General features: G+C 40.7%; 1 protein-coding gene across 4 annotated transcripts in view; it reads left to right on the top strand.

The window, feature by feature from the left end:
• MYO3B (myosin IIIB) overlaps positions 1-22272 on the top strand; it is a 2253613-nt gene that overhangs the window by 2051652 nt on the left and 179689 nt on the right. For all 4 annotated transcript variants that reach the window (XM_085645333.1, XM_085645331.1, XM_085645332.1 and 1 more), the window contains 2 exons: positions 3340-3403; positions 4270-4399. In XM_085645333.1, coding sequence (XP_085501459.1) covers positions 3340-3403; positions 4270-4399 — 194 coding nt within the window. The remainder of the gene's footprint in view (positions 1-3339; positions 3404-4269; positions 4400-22272) is intronic.

Below are 22272 nucleotides of genomic sequence, written 5' to 3'. Positions count from 1 at the left end.
AAATAAATGTTACATCAATTATAATTAAAATATTATAACATTTTGATTAATTCTAATCAGTTCTGTACATCGCTTATAAATTATTATTAATACATAATAAAATATTATGATAATATGTTTTTTTACTTAAGGTGGGATTTTTTTGTACATTTAAGCTTAACAAAAAAGAATGTTCATGTAATTTAATATATTCAAAATTATTTGATTTTAATTTTTAAGTTAGTTATTAAAGCTGAATAATGCTTTCTTTTTTTGTACAAGTTTACTTATTTGGAAATAAATTAGTAAAACATTTAATGAAAATTTGTTTAATGCACGTATTTATTGCATGTTATGTATTGCTACAGCATTAATCATTCATTTTTAAATTAAAAGGTAATTATTATTTAAATTTAAAAAAATCCCATTTATTTAACAAAATACATATTCATACATTAATAAAAAAAAGTAATTTAAAAAAAAAAAATAACAATTCATGTCACCTTAATTTTTTAATTCTAAAATGTTATTCAAATATGTTATCATAGAATACAATATAAGCTTGATTTTTTTTTTAAATAAATGAGAATTATTTATATTTTGACCAATTTTAAATAATTTTAGTTAACATTATTTCCTATGGGGCTTCATTTTATTTTAAGTCCCTACACCATTATTTTCTACGTTAGGGTATTGCAGTGCCTGTGAGGGCCATGGGTGGTGCTGGATTTATTCCAGCTCTGAGCGGGGTTACTTAAGAACTGTTTTGGATCCTTTTTGGTAGTTGCAACTACAAAAGTGCAGTTTGGAATAGGAGTGGGCTTGCTAATTTGTGGCTATGAGTATATCATTCCACAATTCTACTGCGTAGATTGGAAGCGGCTGGAATTACGGGTAGTGCACTAAAATGGCTCTTGTCCTTCTTTTTTTTTTTTTCTTTTTTTTTTTTTAAAGACCTTTATTGAGAGATACACAGTACACAGCTGACCACCTACAACCCAGTGGGCCGGCAGCGGAAGTAATCTTATATGTGTAGCCAAATAACACAGCCCTATGCCGTCAACCCGGGGGTACGGCGGCGTGAATAAACAGGTGTATCACATTGTAGGGAAGATGGACATATGTCGCAGGTTTTAGTGTCTTTTAGAACCACTTTGAACACAAGCATGTGCCCCAACAGGCGTAAACGTGACTAACAGTCAAAACTCCCCCCCCCACCCTTCCCAACTAACGGTCCACACTGTACGCACTGTAGAACTTACTGCCCGGCGGTGCGACCTACGCATCACCATCTTAACCCTCGGAGCGGCAAGAGCAGTGGTACACTACACATCCCCGGGGTCTGCCCGCTCGATAGATGGAGGCACACAGATGCCCCCTCTGAAATCATTCCACTTGGACCACACCGGCGCTTCAGGCTAGAAAGTGTTCTACTAAGAGCCCTCAGGAAGTTGCTCAGTTGGCTGCCAGTACTTGTATGGGGAGTGGTGGTACAAGGCCTAGTATTGTTCCACCTTGATTACGGGAACCCCCTTTATCTAGGAATTCCGCAAGCAGTCATAAAAAAACTCCAAGTGATCCAAAATGCTGCGGCCTGGATTCTTTTGGGCATCTCTAAATATCAGGCTGCCTGTCCTCTACTAGTTACGTTACACTGGCTGCCGATACAAAAGAGGATTCAGTTTAAAGTTCTTTGCATGGTCCATCCTGCGATGCACAAAAAGGGAATGTAAACCCTACAGCATCTGATCTGCCCGTACCGCCCTAGAAGAGAGCTAAAATCCAGCAATCTCAGCTTACTCTCCATTTCCACAGTGAAGAAAGCCACGAGTGGGGGACGCTGCTTTCCATATTTATCCCCCAAACTATGGAACACCTTTCCCCTAACTCTCGGGCTGAACAAGAACCTACTCATATTTAGGAAACAACTCAAGACACATCTGTATACTTAAGAACATGATGCACAAGAGCTTGGAAAACCCATTAGCGCTGGGTAGCCATTCATTGGATTGGATTGGCTTGGATTGGATAATCATCTCTCTGATCTTCCGTTAACCCTTCTTTAATCCTCCTTAAGAACCCCTCCATTATAGTTGCACAAATTCTCCAATTTCCAGTCACTCCTCCCTGTCCCTCCCAAATGAACCACTAAAATATATTCTTACATTTGCATAGACTCCACAGTCGGGCGGACATCTCCGCATAGAAAAAGATTGGACAATTGGAGGCATATGCCTCTGCACATAATTTGTGAAAATCAAAATAATACTACAAAGTGCAGTTTGTGAATAGGCCCCTACGTATTGAATTTTGGCTAAAACATTGAAAGGCTCAAAACTGTTATTGCATGTTAAGGCAAGTAAATAACATTTGATATTGTCCATATTCAATGTTAGATTTATTCTGGGACCATGATACCTCGGTCGTATTACAGAAGTGCCCTGAGGGTGCAATGGGCACTTGCGCCTGCTTTGTGTGCCCCAGGAGCACTTTGGTATTACAAAAGGGGCTACAGACGCTCGTGCGGCACCTTCTGTAATAGAAATAGTGCGGGTCCACATGTAGTGCCAGCACTATGGAGAAAGGGTGTTCCTTCATTTGAATGGGGGTGCGCCCGTGCCATTTTACAGACCTGGGCCAGAGGCAAACATGCCCTTAGGAGGCACACTGAAAGTGCGCCTCAAAAAGGTGGTGCACTGTCAGTGAGGACAACCCTCTGGAGGGGAAGAATGGGGTCCCATGCACCAATCTGCAAGGTGATCTCTATTACCTTTCGAAAGTTCCGGGATAGTTCTGCTTGCACAGTGAAACTCGGAGCAGCTTTTAAACAGCTGCCTGTATTTCTCTCAAATGTGCTGCCCTGGAAGCCAGGCGAGATTTTAGCTTCTCTGAGGGCAGTGCATTCTCCCTAATAGGGCGCACTCTCCCTGTTTGCACCCAGCGCACCTGCTTAAAGGTGCACTGTGGCACAGAAAGGAAAAGTGCGCCTTACTCGTAAAAGGGCCCTTGCTGTTATAAACCATGCAAAAATCGGCGAGTTATTTTTATCTATGCATTCTCTGCGAGGCTTTTTAAGCTCGTCTCTAAATTTTCAAATGAAGCTTCAATAAGGTCTCAGTTTAGCTAGAATTATTTTGTTGCATTCTGCAGTATTGTAAATCAAGGATATTTCAATTGCACAAAAACATCTCTTTATTTGAAGATTTAAATGCATTGTGACACAGCTATTCACTTGCTAGTCAAAAGGCGGTTCTCACTAGATGAAATATAGTAATCAGATGACATTTTTGATCACTTGTTGCAAAGCCAGATGATACCCTTGATATAATACTGCTTTTTCTTTTCTTGACGCTATTCTAGACAGGAGAAGCCCAGCAGGACTCCTCCGGCAGCGCCAGAGGGTTTCAACGCCGGAAGAGAACAGGTACTGTTAACGTTTGGTTCTAAAGTGACATTGCTTTCTACTGCCAAATTCCTAAGTTCACAGGTCTCGAATGAGTTCATGGTGGCTTGGCTCAGCCACGAGAACATGAGACCAGGAGTAATGTTTTGAAGTCGCTGCGACAAAAGCCTGCTTGCTCAGGACTTTAGTGCTGCAGAAAGACAGGGAGGTACAGTGGGCCAGAGAATAAAAGACTGGAGATTTGCTGCTGCGAATAAACGCGAGCAGCTCCCTGAGGTGATTTGTCTGCGCACTTGACTTTCTACAGATGTTAGAGCCTCTTTTTTTTCAGTAAGGACCTGAGGTTCTTTGGTAGCACTTTGATATCCTGCTCGAATTCAATATGTGAAATGGAGGGGCTGCTCTGTGACTTGGAGCGCAGCCGTCTTTGAAGTCTGATCCAATTTTTGCTGCTTACCATTTGATGTTGAAAGGATGAAATAAAGAGAATGCACAGTTTTTGCCAGTAACTCTGCTGAGCATATGTAAGATTAAAAAAATCCTCCGGATGATGAATTTAAAAATGTTAAGCAGATTAATACCTTCCTATAGCGTCTTTTCCATTACATTCAAATTAGGTTTGAGAGGAAATCTGCACATGGCGCATAAATAAAATGTCCATCTCTAATGTTGTACCGCCTTACAAAATGGCACGTTCTGTTTATGAAATTTGCTCATTATTACTAGTGACCATAGATACAAATCCCCCATGCTATTGATTTCCCATAAACATTTAGACAATGCACACACAGGTCACCTAAAGACCATACATTTCCACAACTTGAACACACATTGTTGAACACGCTGAATTTTTCAACATTTTAAAAGGCCTGTTGCTTTTTGACTAGGGTCCTGATCTCATTCATGAGTCACAATTTGCTGTGACCCACCCTGTGCACGAGGCCCAAGTACAGACTGCCATCAAATCTCATGCGACTGAGAATTGCAGAAGTCCACCAGAAGCGGTGCATCTTGCAGGTATTGCTTTGACTTGGCCATGAAATGTCCTTTCCTGAATTCATATTGTACTTTGAGTCTGTTGGAAGTGTATTATATAGCCTTAGAGCCCACTGTTTCGTGCTCTATAGGCCATAGGTTTGTTCTAGCATTCGACGAGGGCCTTTAACAAGGGACAGGCCTTTAATGGCCAGTATAGCCCACTACGGAGGGCTATAAGGCTATTAGAGCATTCCACCCCTAGAGGGCAGAATTTTCTAATTTGTAAAACAAAGGCCTCATGGAGCCCGAGGGTGTTGAAATCCCCTTGGGCTCCGTGAGGCCTTTGTTCACAGCAAAAGCTTTGAACAAACATTGGAATGTTGATACTCCGGAGTTCTACCGGCCACTAGAAGCCTGGAGTATTTCATTATCTTTAATGGAAAGCCCAATATTCCAATGTTCTAACACCAGTTCGCCATTATTTCGAGGGGTGTAGCCAAACACCAGAAAAAGGTGGTATTTTGTGTGAGGTATGGTGCAATCTCTATCGTGTGCTTGTCTGTGCTCGAATTAAGATCCATAATATAACAACCATATTCTATTGAATTGCAGTATCTTTTAGACCAATATGTATTTTTTGTCACAGAAAATGCAGGTGCTTGTGAACATGTGGGATAAATCTGATCCAAGGTGCTTGATATAAAATGATGTACAGGTCTGTCTTAAAATGTCCTTGTCTTAGATCACCCACTCTGCATCAGTATGACTTGAGAGCCAATGCTGTGACATTTCATGGATATAAACAGTTTAAATACAAGTTGGAACAACCAGAATTATTAGGTAGGGTCTTTGTCATTCACTTTTTGATACCTGAGAGAGTCAAAAAAATGCCTGACTAAACATGCAGGCTGCATTAAAAAAAATCTTGTAAGTTCTAGTTTCATTATCACTTTTTATTAAATTTAAAAAAAATCATATGTTTATGGCTATTAAAATATAAACAGAGATACAAAAAAGCACCTCGGCCTCTATTTATCCACGTGTAAAATATACATACTTGTAATTAGCAAAACCATTTTAGATTGGACAAAGTCATCGATGTCATGCTTTGAACGATGTTTACATCTAGCTGCGTTTTTTTCTAAATAAGATTTTTCTACTTTTAAAGTGATGTACAGAGTTTGGAAGTTATTTAAGAAATTTGGTGTTAGTGCACTCTGTGATATATTTACCCATGACATTATTGATACAGAAAGTATGAAGTCATAAGTAGCTTCCCTATAAATCTGGTCACAAATAGCAGTTTAGACAGCAATTGCTCCGCCACAGGTCTTGTTTTATGGGAAGATGATCGAGGAAGTTTTGTGGTGGGGCTGGCGGGATCCAGGTATCTTGGGGACATTTTTATTGCAACAGTAGTCGTCAGCTGTTCTCAGTGCGTAGGTCACTAAAGGGCCAGGCAGACATTTTTACTCCTCGCAGCTGAGGTGCCATTTTGGGCAGGCTGCTCTCTATTCATCCGGGAGTCAGATTAATACTCCTTATTTAAGGAGCACAGTCGCGCAGTTGAGCGCAATGGGCGCGCTGCTGACATGTTGAAGGCAGTCCTGTCTGCGTCTATGCTGCGGCCAATGTCAGCCATGCTGCCCATGGGATTATAGCTGGGTCACTTGGCATTAGGTATTGGACTTAGGGGGTGGTAGCACTCAGGCTGCCATTGCGTTGCCTGTGAAGCTGGAGGTGGGGTCTTGCCTGGGTGAGGTTGCGTGTTTTCGTTGTCATACTGCGCTCTCTGTCAAGAAATATGATCTACAGGCAGCAGAGGAATGTCTCAAGCAGGTGGTAGATGCAGAATTGAGGATTAGTCAGATAAGAGACATCAGCCATGCTAATTAATGTCAGTTCTTTGCATAAATATGCACTAAATATCTTTGATCTTTTGAGTGGTCTAGAGCTGGATGTGCTTTTTTTGACTGAGACCTGACATTGCTACTCGGCTGCCCCCAATGTTACTTTTAAGATCCCTGAAGGTTACTCTCCGTTACATTTAGACCGGACTCACAAGAAGGGTGGGGGGGGGAATTGCTTTTAAGCAGACACTGCAATTTTCCACCTTTGAGTTACCTGAGCTCCTGGAAGCTGAGAGTCTGTGATTTCGCCTCTTAGTCTCGGTTCAGTTTACAGATTATGCACAGGCTCATCTTCAGTGCAATTTGCCAACTTTACAATCCCATTGATAGGCTGGTAGCTAGCTACCTTAGTAGATACTATTTCTTCACTTCATTTATCCCAGCTGGTTACACTCCCCGCTCATTCAGCAAGTCATATTATTGATTTATTTTTTCAAACAGTCTAATAGGGGTCAGTCCGTAGTAGGAGGTACCCTTGTTGAAACATTTTAAAATTCCGTTTAGGTGGAGGCTTGAAGCCTTTATCCAACAGACAGGAAGATAGTTTAGTGTCCAACGTCTTCCCAAAATTTGTTTATATTGGAGTGGGAATAGTAAATATCACTCCTTTAGTGTCCAACACCTTCCCCAAATTGGTTTAGATTGGATTGGAAATAGTAAATGTCACCCCTTTAGTGTCTAACATCTTCCACCAATATGGTTGACTTGCAGTGGCAATAGAAAACGTTAGCCCTTTAGTGTCCAACACCTTGCCCAAATTGGTGTAGATTGGAGTGGTAATAGTAAATATCACCCCTTTAGTGTCTAACGCCTTCCCCCAATGTAGTTAGATTGGAGTGGCACTAGTAAATGTTACCCCTTAAGGGTCCAGCACTTTCCCCAAATCGATTTAGATTGGAGTGGGAATGGGTTTTTTAAGACACTTATTCAGCTTTTTTTTATGATTCCTAGATACTTTGGTTTGCTTGGAGGAATTTCTATTGGATTTGTTTAATTTTAAATGTTGGGGGGGGCTTCATGGACAATATTATTCCTATTTTTGGAGGATTGCTATGTTTTATTATGTCAATAAAGAGAAAGATGTGCAGCTACAGAACTGTAAGTTTTAGTTCTTTCACTTCTTGTGGGTGAGAAATGTGATTTTATATTGTTTGTGTAAATATATGATTGTTATGTGGAATTGCTTGGTTTACGTGTTGTAATAAATTTATGTGGTGGATTGAGTTTGTTTTTTACTTTCTTTGTTGGTGACGGTTACATTTTTGGAAATATAATTATATTTTGTTTTATTTTATCAGTCTTTATTGGCATTGGAATTTTAAATACATTTTTTAACTGATGTAATAACATATCATATTTATTATTCAAAATAAACAAAGATTAGGTATGTTGTTAGAATGTGTTATAATTTTTGAGGACTTTGGTATGTTACTATTTATTTAATAGTATGCTTTTGGCTATCATTTGTAAATAATGCACTCCTTTGTTATTTATGAAGAGTTTGACCTTAAATTGTAGAATGTCATACATTCTTTTAGTTTGTTTGCTAAGTCTAGGGCCAATTTGGCTAATAGATTGCTCCATTCTTAGTTGTTAATAGCCTTGCTCTTTTTGTAATGCTTCTATTAATTTGTATAGTATAGGTTAGGTTCTGCCTAGAGTGAATTGGAAAGTATTGTGCCATCCTCCCGCTGCGTTGTTTTTTGTGGATACCTATTTCAAGGTGCTGTCATATACATTCCGCCATGGTATTTGGAATTTGATTTCGGGTCTGTGTCCGGAGTCTGCCAAGCCAAGTGTCTTCGAAAGAGGCCATTAGGGGTCTAAGTATGTCTTCATTTTGCTGGTAGAAAGGGATTTCTAGTTGGGAATTGTAGTGGGTGGCTTCCTCTGTGACAGGGACATAGGCTACTGCTATAATTTGTTTTTATTTCTATGGTAAATTGACTTTAGAATATTCTACACATGTTTTTTTTTTTTTATTTCTTAGGTTGCACATCAGGAGCAAACATTGCATGCTTTACAAACAAGCAGTAAATTCCAATATTGACACATAAAGAAAATTGTCTCTAAGCATCTACGTACAAAAGTTCACTTGGAAAAGTAAGAAATGCAACCCCTTTTTCTTTTTTTGTTTTTGATTTAACAACCAGCGGTCACAGCAGGTATGTACAGTGCCTGTTTCAGACTACCTTTAGTACAAATAATTTGCTAGGTAGGTACATCAAAACTTACAATCATATCCACTTTACGTTGAGTAGATTACTTAACGTTGCCCTGGGTCTTCCATTTCAGTTGGTAACAAACTAGGTTCCTGAAGCGCCTGCCCTGCGAGGTACATTTGATACAACCCCCACAAGTTCTGAGGTCGACAGCGGGGGGGGGAAGCAACTCGCTGTAAAAGCTCTGATTGCGTATTGCAATACAACATGTCTCGCGACCACTCCTGCATTGTAGGAGAAGGACCACGCAACCAACACATGGCTATCCTGCATTTGGCTATCAGCATACCCATTTCCACTAATCGCCGCAGGCCCTTCTTAATCCTCTTAGTGTAAGCCAGTAATGCTACAATCGGGTCAGGGATAAGTGGTACCTCTAGTATGTCGCTCAGCATCTGGAACACCCTTTCCCAGAACTGAGCGATTGGTAGGCAAGTCCAAGTTACATGCAAAGTATCCGCTGGACACGCCCCACACCGTTCACACTCTGCAGACTCACGCAGCCCGTATCTGAATAATCGCTCTGGGGTATAGTAAACTCTCTGCAGACATTTAAAATGAATTAGGCGGTGCTGCCCGTTTAGGGAAACCCGCCGCGTTGCTTCACAGCAGTACCGCCAAGTAGCATTGTCAATGTGTATGTCCAAGTCTCTTTGCCACTCCAGTCTAGACTTCGTGTAGGAGTGTTTACGAGAAGCCTGTACTGTTCAGTAAATGCTAGACACTAACTTGCCAGGTGTTTCTGCCAGCTAAATAATTGTGAGCGGGGTAACCTCTGGGGGTTCCGCTAATATTTCCCCCAGAAGTTCCCGCAGAGCATGCCTCACTCTGTGGTACTGAAACTGCGCTAATAGAGTGGGAGTGACGCCCTCCGGTATCAGCTCATCCCATGTAAGAGCTAGCCCCTCCGATAAGAGGTCCCCTACTATTGTAATATTCAAAGACTGCAATGCCCTTATTACTCCGCAGTCGCCACACACCTGAAGCCAGGAGTACTACTCCAGCGGAGTCAGTAGGGAATAGAGGATGTTACAGTCCTGCCTCTTAGCCAAGTCCCGCCACGCATGAACCGCAGAGTTAATGGAGGGTAGGATTCCCGTCCGGCGGTCCGGAGGACGGAAAAGACTCGTAGGTAAATCGGAAGGGGCCACTGCCACCTTCTCCACGTGTAAATGTGGTGGATCCTGTGCCTGATGTATCCAGTGAAACGCATGTGTACATTGCGCTACTCTATAATATAAATCCAAATCCGGGTCCCCGAGCCCTCCCAAGTAATAAGGAAGTGTGATGACCCTCCACTGTACTCCCTGGCTGTCTGCCCGCCCATGCCAGTTTAGTTAAAATAGTGGTGAGTGTTTTGAAGAAGTGAGCAGGTGGGACCATCGGAATATTTAAGAATAAGAAGAGAAATCTCGGTAAAATGACCAACTTCATTAACAAGACACACCTGAGAAGCGATATGGGCAAATTAATCTATCTTTCTACTTTCTCTTCCAGCTTGGTAACTGCCTCCAATAGATTTCCCTGAATACTATCTCCGGGTCCGTGTGTATATGTGTGCCCAGACAGCGCACCGGCTCATTAGTCCAGGTCAATGGGAAGAATATTCTACACTTAGTGCAGATTTTTGGATGTGTCTCCATATACTTTGATTGAAATGATATTAACAGCCTCGTATGGCTGTGTGAGGGTAAATCTTTAGAATGGTTTGAATCCTGATGTGTTCAAAGTCTTTAATTATTTTTTTGTGGTAGTGCTGCTTTGTTTATTTGGTAGTAGGCCCTATACAAAAGGGATATTTGTGTTTTGATATTCACCATGTATGGTGTATATCTACGTAAATGGTTTGGGACACATTCTGAAGGTCCCATCCACATTTCACATTGGCTAAGTTTTAGTAAGTTATCTGCGGTAGTGAATATTAGGATTCTTTTTCATTATTTAGGTTGTCATGTAAAAGGAAAGGTTCCTCATTATGTGTTTTTATTTAATGTTCAGTTAAATGTATGTCGTGGTATCTTCTGTGGCAGGTAGGGTATCGCTGCTGACATTTTTAGTTTTTGACATTAAACGTTTTGAAGTGAGGAGAGGTGGTAGTTGGCCTGTTATGTGTTTGGGGACTTTAGGTAATATATCTTTAAGGACATTGCATAAGGGTTCCTGGGAAATAATACTTGCCTCTCTTATATACTGCAATGTCTCCCTTACTTTTCTTTCTGCCATATAAGCAGGATGGGGGGCTCCCCTACATAAATTACAACAGCATCATCTTATGTAGTTGCCCTTCCATAGCATGCATTAGAATAATATTTAGTACATTTACAATTTATATTTTTGGGTGATGCTGTATGTGTAGCCCATGTGATTTTATAACTGCTTCCCTTTCTGTGAAGTGATATATTTTCTGCTTCTGTCATTGAATCTGAAAGTAGTGTAATAGTACAAATATATATAATATTGTAAAGTTAATACATTTGTTATTTACATGTAAAAATGTGCAACTACTTCTATTTCGTATACTTACATGTATGTTCTGTTTAGATGTTTCACACAGTTTCACTGCTTTTCCGTTGGGGGTGTTCTAATGTGGAGCAGGTGCTTTTTTCTCTGTTGAATGAAAAAAGACAGTTTCATTTTAAATGTTAATTTGTTAGTAGCTTGGAGAGGTTGAGGTCATAAGGTTTATTTTTGCTCGCTATTTGGGTGAGTTTACAGATTTTTATTAATTTATGAATACTTACCTTTTTATCTTTTTGCTGGCTTGCGATAGTTGTTATTTTCTGGCAGTTTATTGCTTTTTCAAGCCATATGTTTGTCTTTTAGGACATTTATGTAAAGAGATAGAAGTTGGAGAGTGTTTTAATAATTAGGTGCTATTTTATGTTTTTAAGTTTAATAACAATTACGTTTTAGTTTAAATATAAGTTTTACTTACTTGGGGGCTGATTACGATGGGACCGCCACCGACATCCCGTCAGTGGTGATGCCACCGCCATCGTAATCATGTCCTCCACACGCCATATTACAATGGCGTGCGGATGTTTGGCAGTCGGAGAGGCCGACCGCCACGCATCCAACGGGCTCCTGGAGCCTTGTATTCCCTACAGTGGTGGTGGTGCCTGCCAGGCACTACCATAGGCATTACAATGTCCCTTTCCACCCAACTTTTCATGGTGATTATCTCGCCATGAAAAGGCAAGCGGAAAAGGACTTTGGGGGTCTGTAGCAGCCCCCCTTCTCCCCTGGCCTTCAGCTGTGGGTTTTGGGTGCCTGTCACGTAGTGCAAGGATATGTTAAGTGTCCCCTTATTGCACTGCGACGTGTATTGCAGCCAGCAGCACCCGCCGCAAAGCAAAACATAGGCATTGCGACCGCAGTGGTGGTGGTCGCATTGAAATGCCTCTGGCGGGACCTCCGTCAGCCTGTTGGGCGGTCCCATTAGCGAAAGGGTTGACCGCCATCCTAATCAGCCCCTTGGTTAGGTAGTTGTTGAGATATATATATTTCTTCTTTGATGGTCTGGTTAGAAAATCTGTTAGAGTTTCCTGAACTTGCAGTGTTTATCGTCTTTGAAGTATTTAGTTGTTTAAATTAGTGTGCCTTTATTTTGTTGCATTCATTGTTTGTTTGTTTCTATTGGTTAAAGTTGCTTATAGTTTTATTTTATTGATTGGTTTAGTTTTAGTTTGAAATGTTTTCTTAGTTCAGTCCTTCTATGGTAAACTCTAATTTAGGTTTTATTTTGTATGTGCGATATATAGTTTGATAGTTTTAATACATATATATATATATATATATATATATATTTATTAATATTTAGGTTGCTGTTTATATGTTTGTAGTTAATGCTATTGTTTTGGGGTTGTATTATTATTATTTTAGTTAAATATTTTTTGGGGTGACTAGTAAAGTTTTTGCTGATGTAATATATTTTTGTATCTAATTTAAATATGTGTAACGCGTTTTGGATTTATTAGAAATAATGTTTTATGTAAAAAGTGTTTTGTATGAATGTATTAATGATTATTTAATTATTTTGGCGATAATATTGTAGTCAATATTATGTGAATAGATATTTTTAGACATATATTTTATTTAAAGTTAACAATATTTTTGTTTTCGATATAGGTTAAAATTGATATTTTTATCAGTGATTTTTGTGTTCTTGATATTTTTGCTTTTACTAGTTGAATATAGGAAGTCAATATTTTTGTTAGCAATATTTAATTTCCAATATTTTTATGTTTGATATTGTATGCATTAACATTATTACAGTGGTCCGATGTGTAGGGCGATAGGGTTTGTTCTGCATTCCGTCCATCATTTGTGTGTTTTTTGTTTTCTCGCCCTAAGTGCGCCGGGTATGCCACTGGATTCAAGCTATCCTGGCGGATGAGGGGTGAAACCCCGAAACCGGTCCTAGGATGCTTGTTTCCGGTCCAGGGAGGACCTGGCTTGGCAGTTCGGGCTGGACTGTTCCCGTGAGGCACAGCGTCAAGACTGATTTGCATATGACCAGGTCTAAACTGGGGTGGCATGGTGAGAAAAAGAAGGATGGGTTTAACCCAAATCTCTTGACTGGGGGTGAATGTTCTGATTTGTTCTGCATTCTGTCCATCAATTGTGTGTCTTTTACTTTTTTATTTGCAGATCCAAGAAATGACAAAACCACAGTTTTACATACATGAAATTAGTTATTTTTTTCATCATGAATATTGAACTACCATGCAGAATGGTGAATTCAGACTTTCAGTAATGAATCGATAAATGAGAATTATATTCACTATCTTTAATTAGAAAACAAACATTCAAAAGATGTCATTGCTGTGTATCGCTTCACTCCCATGGGCATAGTGGGTATAAAATGAAGAACTGGAATGCAGTTCAGAGTGATCTCCAGTGGCTGAGATTAATTCAAGCATTCCTTCCATCAATTTGTTTGTTTCAGTTGGTGTATTAAGTGTGACAGGCATGCTGAGATGTGGGTCCAGTTCTCCCTGTGACACAGGTCGTAGACTATATCTCACTATTTCAGTACGCCACAACCAGTCTGGGATTGCTTGTGTTCCTGTCTGGATAGGACCTAGTATGGCTATTAAAACTGGCCGCTACTTCCAGGACCGGACCAGGACTGATTTGAAAACTGCTGCTCTGTTTAGAGTGGCACAATGAGTGAAAAAAGATTGACCAGAATAACTTTGTTGTTTGTCCTGTACTTCTTGAAGGCCTTGGTGGACTTGAGACGTCACAAGATGTTGCAAAGCATAAAACAAGCAAACGCATAATTCAGTTTCTGCAACGTGTTAGTGGTATCAGCCAGAGAGCATGCAAGTACCTTCTTGTTAATACCATAATCTTTATGATAGATTCCCACGGGAGCAATTGTTACTTGCCCCCAATTTGCATTGAAAGGAAAAAAGGTGTGCAAAAGCGTGGTAATGTCTTCGCAGATTTACTGTGGTCAGTAACAAAAATTGAATTGGAGGCTAGCTCTGACACAGGCATCAATTGTAGTTCTTGAAACGATCAGAGGTGAGATTGATTGTAGATTATAGTTTATGGCCGAGCTGGTTGAGGGGTACCTCAGGCATGTCAGGGAGACACTATTGCCTTTCATTTCCAGCTCTATAAATCCAAAAGCAATCCCAGGCTTTTCACTATTGAACTATGCAGATACTTTACAAAATGAAGACAAAGTGTGCCCCAGAAAACCTTCAATTTGCTTGACATGTTGTGTGACTTTGACCTAACCTCCTCAAGCCTTTTCCTTCTCTCTCCAGTTAAAAGTACATAGTAGTTAACTTAACGCTGCATAGGATGTTGGATTGGGTATATCTATATTGGAATGCTTCTATATGATGGGAGGTATGGGAAAAACATGACACCGCACAATAAAATTCATATCTGTGGCTATTATTTTGCACTTTAATTCAGAGATTCTTCAGAATATAAACTGCATCATGTTCAGTTTTACATTTAGAGATATTCCTTTTAGAATGAAACACACACAAGCATGAAAACAAACGTATTAAAGGCGGATCATTGTTTACTAATATCAGTGTATCACAATGTACTTTTTAAAGAGTGGCTGATCTTTGGATGGAACGGTTTCCATATATTTGAAGGGCATAATAAAAACACTCCTTTGTCACTTGAAAAAGTGATCACATTTAGTAGTAGTAATCAACCAGCTGTTTGTCTTGTATGGGGCAATCGTCTCAACTAGAAAACATGAAGGCTGCGCAAGTGTCAAAACATATTATCTTTATTTTACTTTTTGGGCAGTTTTATATAGCGCAACGTTGGCAAATAGGAATTAGATCATTTCACATGAGTACCAGTTTCCAGTACAAACCATTGTAGACAGCAAGAACAAGCGATTTGCCCAGACTCAAAAGAAGTTGAGTCAAGACCAGGGGACATATTACAAAAAGTCCCTGGGGGTGCAGCAGGCATTTGTGCCTGCTTTGAGTGTCCCCGGGGCAATTTGGTATTACAGAAGGGACCACAGATGCTTGTACAGTCCCTTCAGTAATACAGATAGTGCTGGGGGACAGGTAGCAACAGTGCTATGGAGGGACAGCATTCCCTCATTTGCATGGGGGTTGGCCTCATGCAAATGAGGGAATCACTTTGCTTCAGTGTCCGTGCCATATTACCGAGTGGGCACAGAGGAAAACATGCCATTAGGAGGAGCATTGACAGTGTGCCACAAAAAGGTGGACGCTGTCAGTGCACCCCCATAAGACAAACCACTCTAGGGTTGAAAGGGGGTTCCATGGAACCCCCAGACATCTCCCTGCAGGGTGGTGCAGTGAATAAGGACGCAGTCATTCACTGCACCCGCCTGCAAGGGGCTCTCTAATCCCTTTTGAAAGTGCAGGTGGGTGCCGCCTGCACAGAGAAACACGGAGCAGCTTTTAAACAGCTGCAGCATGTTTAAGTTTGCGGCTGCACTGGGGGGGGGGGGGGGGGGGCAGGGCATTCTTCATGATAGGGCACACTTTCCCTGTTTGTACCCAGTGCGCCTTCTTGAAGGTGCGCTGTTGCACAAACAGGGAAGGTGTGCCCTTTCTGTAACACGGTCCCAGGATTCGATACAGGTTCCCCAGTTCAGAAGTCGGCATCCATTTAGGAAAGAGTTTCCTCAATTTGCAAGTGAACAAACATGTCATTATCTGCATCCATAGCAAAGGATACTGGCAAGAAAGAACAACCAGTGAAACACTCATGTGAACAATCTCTGTCACCTTAGAGTAGAACTGTTTAAAAAAATCTTCCTTTTTATCATTTTGTTATATTCTCTTTCACCCTTTATGTCTCTAGCAGAGAATAGTTGAATCTTAGTGTTTTATATGTTATGTTATACGTCGGATATGTTATTACTTTAATATGTGATGAAAATTGATTCTTCGAGTTTCCTCCACTCTGCAGTTCTAAATTATGGCTTACAAACTTCCCTTTGATGATGAAGACGGTCGATGGTTACCGCAACATTTGTATTAGTATCGCGTGATTTTGAAGTTCTGTGCTCTTTGTAGGGAACACACGCCACTTTACATCGAAATGATGACATAGTCTATGGTCTGCTTACAAATAAGATCACACAATTAAAACCTTTCTTCTGAAACTGCATTCCACTGCATTAATTGAAAAATTTAATTACGAAAAAGAATCTCTGTAGCAACGAGGGAACATCTGTCAGTGGGTGTGATACAATATATACCTCCACAGTAGTTTATTGCTCCCCCTCACCCAGAAAATAGGAGTCTTAGGTTTTTACTTGTCTTCTGTTCCTGTGCCATAACTGTGCGTCAGTGCAGCATGCTGCCCCCTTATTCAACAAACAAAGCCTTTGTTGTTTTCATTGTGTTTTGTTGAGACTCAAGAATGTGGCAGGGGTCAATAGTCACTGATGAATCTGCAGTTCTGGTGGTTATCTGCATTTATTTGGTGCACCAGACTGGCATGGGGACAGATTTTGCATCTCACTGTATCTTTATATCTCTGACATACCTCTGCACTCACACCCTATTCTCTCTCCAAATCATAAACGTGTCTTTTGCATTCAACGGTGTCTTTAAAAGGATGCTGAATCATTTTTATGGATAAAACTGTATACTGTGGAATGTCAAAGACAGAAAGGGTGATGGGAGGAAAGCTTGCAAATAGTCTAAACCACTGGGAATCACTCTGGGTTGCATGCCAAACGATGGTTATTCAGCCACTGTGCCACCCTAGACAGAGGCCTGCCTTATCCAATCAGTGCAGACCCTTCTCCTGGGAATAACCCATTCTGAACTGCCAGAGAAGCCCTCACCAGAAGGGACCAAAAGCAACCCAGAAAGGTTTCAGACTTGTTAAGCTTCCTCGGTGATGCTTAACTTGCATTTTGTGGCACAGAGTTTGCCAGTGGTTTACAGTATTTGCAAGCATTCCTCCTACCACCCTTTGTGTGTTCGATGTAATGCCCTATGTGGCCAAGGATATGCACAGATGTGGGTTTCTTGCTCTCAGTGCCATTATTTTACTGATAATAATTCCCTGTGGGGAGGGCGGGCTCCTTCAGGGGCATGCAATGCTTTTTGCGACTTGTGTTATAAATACATTTAAGACTGCTTCTTGTATAGTCATAGCATGAGTGGAAGTGCACAGTTGCACACTAGCTCTCGCTTTATGCAGAGTTGACAAATTGGATGCTATGTGAATAGCTCCAGATAGCTTCCAGTCCCGCTGTTAATTTCATAAACATTATAGAGAGAAAAACGTCCTACCATGTTTATAGGACAGTCATATGATTTGAAACTCGTCGTAATAGCCTTCCTCCACAGTGCTATACAATTAAAGCAAATTATGATAGTGCTTCACGGGATCCGGCCTGTCCCAGAGCGCTTTAAAACACGTTTTCTTTTCCAAAGAGGCCTTATTGGCAGACTCCCGAGTTTATTTGCAATATTCTTGGGCATGCAGGATTTTGCAAACCCACATTATATTGCAAATATATGGGTAGTCTCCCACGGAAGACTGCATATTTGCTGGTCAGCTTGTATCAGGCTCTTCCTGTGTCAGGCCTGTCCATAAAGTATAGCCTCACCATATCGAGGAAATACCCAGTTCACATCCTATAGCTTCGTGTTATATTTTAATTATCTACTTCCATTGATCATTAGCAGTGACACAGAACGTCTGAGAAGGGTTCTTTTGTTGTTCATTGTTGTTAGCAGGAATACTGGAAGAAGAATACCTTGTGAGGTCAGGTTTATAGGATCTCTATTAAAAAGGAAATAGAGGAAACAGCAGCGTTAACAATGTAAAGATGTTTCTGAACCTAAGCTGAGGACCACTGGCTCCTTTTGAGTTCAGAGATTTGCGGTGTACTTTCCAACTGGGAATGCTCTCTGGCTCGATAGAAAGCATATTTTATCTTCTCATATATTCATAGGTAGAATATTATTAAGTGATGGGGAAGCCGACTCATCAGAAAGTGTCTTTTCTATTTTTAGCAAATAAAGTGGAGAGCGTGGAGGGAATGTAGTAATAACATTTTTATTAATGAGGACCTCTTTACTCTCAAAGAAGTAAGTTCTCGGCTATTGACAGAGGTACTCAGCCGAATTGGGAATTGCAAGATGTGGGATTGACACATTACCAGTGTTCCCCCATGGGCAGATAAATGCTGGTGAAATTTTCGAATGGGAAACCTGCTGAAAATTGGGACCACAGGAATCAGATGCAGAAAGACAGATCCATGAATACATTCCCAATTTCCCAATGGGTCCTACTCAGAATACCACATATTGAAATAACTAGAACTTGTAGTAACTGTAATTCTTGATGCAGAAATACTACATCCGTATTCTCAACCCAAACAGATGAGTACCAAGTGTTATTGAAAGTCTAATGAGTGTAGGTAATGACAAAAGAAGTTTGCAGTTGGGAAAGTAGTACTGGTGTGTGTGCATGTGTTGATGTGTGTCTTGGTGGTAGCTGTGTGAGTGAGTGTGTATGATTGCGTGCATGCATGCCTTTGGGGGAGTTTTGCCAAGATCCCTCAAAAGATTTCTGTATAAATGGGGCCTCTGGTATCATTTTAAATCAGGTTATCCTTTCAAAATGTAAAGTTCACCAGTTTGATACGGTTACATCCATCCCCTATCCCTTAGAAGGTGTACAAGAAGAAAAGAAAAGAAAAAAGGGTGTGAAGGAAAGAAAGTAACTCACGTAAGCATCACCTAGGGAGCTGCTGGTTGGTACTCACCAGTTGGCCCACGTTTCTCATCATCGGTAACTTTCTTATCCGTGATGAGAAAGAAAGAGTGTCCAGTGTAAAATACAAAAGGTGAATAAATTAGTAAAGTATGCACAAAAACGTTCTTTGTCAAAGAAAGAGGACCCCGTACTGTGAGAAAGAGTAACAACGTTTCTCTAATTAAAATAGAGTTATGACTCACACGTTTCTATATTATTCCATGGTGTGAACGTACTCAAATTTAAAACCAAACCGCATGTTTCAAACCACTTAAGATTGGCCAACATGTTTCATTGCCACTATTCTTTACGGCAATTTCTTCAGGGCTCAGGGCCAGACTTCACCACACTGGAGCTCAAATTTTTAACCCAGGGTGACTGGTAAACAAAGAATGAAGAACAAGCTTCAAAATACCAACCATTCAGGACACCCTAACTAGCGTCCATTGACAAACATCATGATGGTAATATATATGATGCCACATTAATAATATATTTACCAGGTAGAGGCCTTCAAATTTCATATCGGCTCCCAACCATGTTGAAAAGGAATCCTTAATTCATAGGACCCTTGCGGCACAGTCCATTGCCATCTGTTTACCTGCAAGTATTGGACAGTTGTTTTCACCCTTTCTCTGGTTATGGTGAAAGACCGCCATTGAATTGAATTTTATGTAAGCAATGCCACATTAATCAAAATTCCTGCCCAGCGACCCATAGAACATACAGACTCGTAGGTCAATGTAAATAAAGCACTTTGTCGAACCTTCGTTTTCCAACTAGAGCCCATCTTACTACTTCCCATCCCACTAAGGCTCATCAACCTTCAGCAATGTGCCCCGCAATTTCAAAATCCACCCTCAAGTCTCTCACAACGCCTGACATACTACTCTAAAAATGTGCATGCCTTCTTTTTAAACTGGGAACCATGTCCCCATTAATCATCCCTTCCAGGCTACAAGGGTGCAGAACTCAACCTCCAACCTTAGGTAATGTCCCCAGCATTCTCCGGAACAGGCCATAAGGTTCTCTCAACGCCCGACTTACTGCCTCACATACCCTTACCGCGTTTCAGAATCGTGTACTGCGTTATCTCGTCTCAGCCTCATTTGATTTCACTGCGTGCTCTGCTTCACATACACTGCCGAACCACGTGACCTTGCGTATATTGATGTCACGTCGGCCAGACCGTGTGCACTATCTTATAATGGTTTTGTGAATGATATTCTGTGTGTAACATTACAGGATGTATACCTAACCAACTTACGTGGATATGCATTTAAACCCCGGCACTCTATCCATATTTAATCAAATGTATTCGCCAATATTGACTCAACATTTTCTCGCTGGATTCATAAATAGTGTGGAAAAGTGATTCATTAACAGTTGTAATGTTGCAGCTGCACCATCAAAAAAATCCTTCACAGATCGACCAGTTTATATGTGGATTCTTATGTGCTTGGCAATTTTATTATACAAATACTCATTCCTGTATAATGATGACACGTTGGCCCTCACATGCGCGCCAACTTCTAATGGTTTTCTTAATAATTTTCTGTGTATAACATTACAGGGTATATACCTAACCAAATTACGGAGATACCCATTTATACCCCAGCATCTTTAATCATTCTTGTTGAGTGTTGAATAGGAGTGCGTCATTGGATGATTAAGACGCTATCAAGATGAATCAAGTCTCATTATCACAACACAGATTCTCAGGAAGGACACCAAAGCGGGCGTGTCATCATTAACATAACCACCATCACTGATATCAATAATTAGGCAGTACACTTTAACGATTTCAATGTAGAGAATGTGACGGCTTTAGTCTCATCACTGGGTCATTTACTGATTTGCTTCCGCTCTATAGAATCATTGAGGCCTGATTGGTCCGCCTTCTCAGAGAAAATCCAACGGGCCTCCTTCTTTGCTAGCATCCCTTCTATGCTACATGCATCACCCACCACTCGCTCTAGCACCGTCCACTTTAATGCTCTGAAGTTGTGCTGTTGTTTGTGAAAGTGGCGAACTAATCGTGTGGTTAGTTTTCCAGCTTTTATATTGCTGAGATGTTCTTGAATTCGTATTTTGATCTTTCGTGTGGTTAGACCAATTTAGTGTAGCCCACATTCACAGGTCAGTCTGTAAACCACATTGGTAGTGTTGCAGCTGCTGAATTTATTGAGATGCCATGTCTTCCCATTCAGCAACTGCACACTCCTAGATCTTTCTGTGAGGTCACACACTGAACAACTCCCACAGGGATAATGTCCAGGCGGGATGTTTGAATCTTTAATGCGTTGCACTGGACAGGTATGAACCAACTTGTCTTTCAAATTGGTTGCTCTTTTAAACGCAAATCTGAGTGGTGGCATATTGAAATCAGATGTGGATAGCAGTGACCAATGCTTTCTAGTGGCCTGTCATATTTTGGTTGATAACGGGTCAAAAGTCTTGACTATTGGCAAGCATTCATTATTGTTTTTAACATTTCTTTCCAACAGTGCATCTCGGGGTGTATTTATGGCTCTCTTACGAGCTCTTGAAATCATCCCAGAAGGGTAAGCCCTTTGTTCCAATTTGGACACCAACTGCTCGGGCTGTTCCCTATATTGATCCATTGAGTAACAGTTCCTGCGGTAGCGCAGGAACTGTCCTACATGGATTTTGTCCCGCAATGCCCTCGGATGATAAGATTGATAGTGCAGCAGTGAATTTCTATCCGTGGGCTTTTGGTGGACTGCGTTACTCAGTTTGTTATCCACTGCAAAAATGTCTAGATCTAGATAGACTGCCGCCTGCTTACTAGCTGTTCAAGTAAACTTTAAACACCTGTCCAATCCGTTAATCCATGTCAGGAACTCCAGCAGACTGGCCTTGGGTCCCGTCCAAATACACAACACTTCATCAATATACCTCTTACAGAGGCAAATATTCCTTTAGAAGGGGTTTAATTCTTCATCAAAATGGCATCTTGGTGCTGATAATAAATATCCAGAAACATGCCCTCAAAAAGCGCTTCACAGTCTTACCCGAGAAAAGCTAGTCCTTTTCAACGTAAATGATCTGTTTTCAAGACGTGCCTCATGAATTCATTTCGTGCTCACATTTTTCACCCGCTGTGTAGATGCATTAATTCTCTGACTGTTTGTGCCTGAAACCATGAATGCACTACAGGTTAATTGTTTGTGTCACAGTCAAAATCTATCAGTACCTTGGTTCCTCAGCAGAAGTGATACTTACCTTACATGCAATACCAAGAGAAATAGTGGACATCAGAAATACTGTGTTACAATCACAAAGTGGTATAAAGCATAAGGATCACTTTACTAGAACATCACTACCTTCTGAAATACAATATACGCAGTAGAAACAATGTCCAGTGATGTGTCAGAAAACAATGCTTCTACTGGGTCTAGACCCATTTGTTGCTGGACCATAGGATATATCCTCAGAGCACTGAGCGGTGAAATAAAGTCCTCAATATAGTTTTCTGTTTAAGAAGAGGTAATTTTACAGCAGTATGTTA

Source organism: Triturus cristatus, chromosome 3_1 (genome assembly GCF_964204655.1).
Source record: "Triturus cristatus chromosome 3_1, aTriCri1.1, whole genome shotgun sequence".
In the NCBI taxonomy this organism is placed as follows: Eukaryota; Metazoa; Chordata; class Amphibia; order Caudata; family Salamandridae; genus Triturus; species Triturus cristatus.
The sequence above is the reverse complement of the archived record's forward strand: the minus strand, read 5'-3'. Positions and strand labels throughout refer to the sequence as shown.